This window comes from Balaenoptera physalus (genome assembly GCF_965194825.1).
Source record: "Balaenoptera physalus genome assembly, chromosome: 8".
NCBI lineage: Eukaryota > Metazoa > Chordata > Mammalia > Artiodactyla > Balaenopteridae > Balaenoptera > Balaenoptera physalus.
Genome location: NC_138887.1, coordinates 88,802,528 through 88,805,027, shown reverse-complemented (window position 1 = coordinate 88,805,027; position 2,500 = coordinate 88,802,528). Strand labels below are relative to the sequence as shown.

General features: G+C 42.1%; 1 protein-coding gene across 13 annotated transcripts in view; it reads right to left on the bottom strand.

Annotated features, from left to right (window-relative positions):
- FOXP2 (forkhead box P2) overlaps window positions 1–2,500 on the bottom strand; it is a 528,558-nt gene that overhangs the window by 32,584 nt on the left and 493,474 nt on the right. For all 13 annotated transcript variants that reach the window (XM_082472320.1, XM_082472315.1, XM_082472317.1 and 10 more), the window contains 3 exons: window positions 1,320–1,521; window positions 160–236; window positions 1–21 (listed from right to left, as the gene is read on the bottom strand). The exon at window positions 1–21 is cut by the window's left edge and continues 81 nt beyond it. In XM_082472320.1, the coding sequence (XP_082328446.1) occupies window positions 1–21; window positions 160–236; window positions 1,320–1,521 (300 nt within the window). The remainder of the gene's footprint in view (window positions 22–159; window positions 237–1,319; window positions 1,522–2,500) is intronic.

Here is a 2,500-nt window from a genome sequence, read left to right as displayed (position 1 = left end):
GTCAGATGACTCCATGATAGCCTGAAATGAGACAAGATACAGAGTGACATAAAATAATGGTTTACTAACTAGGCTAGATGACACTTTCTCATCCAAGTCTTTCTTAAGCATTTATGAATTTTAATTTAATCAGGCAAAGTTAATTTTCCTTCTACTTACCTGCCTTATGAGAGTTGCATAAGTAAATGGAGGTCTGACATCTGCATTTTTATAAAACTCGTAGTTTGGGGCAATCTCTATAAAAATAAAAACTAGGTGTTAATTCTGCTGATAATTCCCATTGCATATCATTGATTTTTCATATTTTCCCCTAGTATTGGTGAAGTGATTCAGTGAGAGAGCCACTGACTAGTGAAAGCACAAAGCATGACAGTGGAATTGAATTTTATGGAAAAGGCCATTTCTGACGTGAAGTGCAAATGAAGCGTCCCTAGTTGTTGGCGGTACTTCAGGAACCGTGCAACCAGCTGGCCTGAGGGTTTTTTCCAACAGCCAGGTCCTCTTTTAAGTGGGTGGTTTAGGCATGTTCTTACATGGACTTTCGCCCCCCTGCCATAATCTTTGCTTTTCTCATCTAATACTTCGTAAAGCATACCAGGATCATCTCTCGTCATCTATGGCCGTCTAACAAAGGAAACACAAAACCCTCACAAGCGCCCACGTTGAAAATAACTTCACTTTTTGTACAAAGGGGGCTCTGGGCTAATCATGGTTACAGTGTGTGACTGTGATTATCCAGATGCCCCCAGGGCAGGGGTGAGGGGTTGGGGGTAGGAGGGAGCAGGGGGAGAGAGGAGGTAAATTTGTGTTCTGTGCCAACTGTGCCTCTCAGACACATCTTAAGCAAAGTGGCATGTAGGCATCAGGACCTCTGCTAGGATTTCATTAGGTGGCACCTTGACAAAGACCGATGCCTGTAAAGCCTGCACTGTCTCGCATAGGGCAATGGTACTTCCTATCTGCCCTTTTAAACGGCTCTTCTCCTATGGCATTACTCGCAGATGTTGCATGGCTACCGTCTTCCCTCGGAGATCAAAGGATCTCATTGAATTGAGGTGATAATATGGGCTGTCCTGACAACACACCTCTCAATGTCTCTAATGGGGAGAGCTTGCTTTCCTGAACAACCCCTCAGAACAATTCATCACGATGTGCTTAGGGAATCGCCCCTATCCGCATTTACCAGGAATAAAACAATGATCACTCCATAAATCATGACTTGAGTTTCCATGTGCTCTGGAATGGCTCATGTACAGTTGCTTCAGCTATAGTTTTCCTCTCCCAAAGTAAAAGAGCTCTACTGAGCATTCATATCCTACCTGATGACATGGGAATGTTGTATTTGTCTGAATGTCGCCTTCGTATGGCTCCCACATTGGGCACACTGGCTGGGGTGATTACTGAGGGTCCCTGGGTAATCGGGGTGACTGGGGCCGTTGGTGTGGTAGGGGTTTGAGGTAAGCTCTGTGGGGATGTCTCCAACATGTTCTTCGACATGGTGACACTAGACACCAGATTTAGCTGCAAAGGCCCAAGAGAAGGGCAGGAAAAAGGTAGAGACAAGAGAAAAAGACTTAAAAAGGTTTGACAAATGAGAGTGGTTTCACTTCTACAGCTGTGTTGCCACTAATAAGCTGCAAAAGGAAGCAGCCAATCTCAACTAATTACAGGATGAAATTGTATCATAAGAACTCTAATTAGAGGATGCTGTTAGAGGTTATCTAATAATCTACTGCAATGTTACTTAGGACTAACTCCTTGTCCTACCAGACTTCAGCAAAAGTCTATTTCCTTAAATACAAAGCCAGTTGCTGATTATTGACTGCCCCTGTGGTTAAACAGGTGTAGCCCCCAGTGAAGCAACAACAACAGCAATAATGAAGGAGGCAATGTTTTCAACCAACAGGACTTCAAGGAAGTTGCTATTCTGTTGCTGCCAGAATTTTTTTTTTTTTTTTTTTCCATAGTCCCAAATCTCAGCTGAGAGGCTCCAGCCAGCTGGAAAATTTTACACTGACCTTTAGTCTCCTTGCTAATTTGGTGGAATGGTAATGACATTACTACATATTCAAACAAAATTGTCTTAATTGCAAATTAGCCGGAGGAGGCTGAAAATTTTCAAATTAAATCTGATTGGAGATGGAGAGAGGGAAATGGAATTTCCTCACTAACAATCATTTGTGGCATGTGTTAACAAATATAATGAAATGTCAAGTTTGCCAATTCCTCTGGAAGTATCATTTTCAATTTATGATTACAGTGTCACTTAATGCTGATGTACCCTGGAAAGTGGGTGTCAGGGTAGAAAAAAGGAAAAAGGTGAGAATGTATGCAAGCTGTTTAACAGTGTGCCCTTCATTACTCCCCTCAGAAAGGCCCTGTTCTTCATTATCAAAGAACTCATATCACCTCTGTCATATTTACCACACATCTTTTGTCATAAATAGCATCCAATTAGCAAAATTTTTATGCAGGGCAGCACATAAAAAGATTTCTGCCA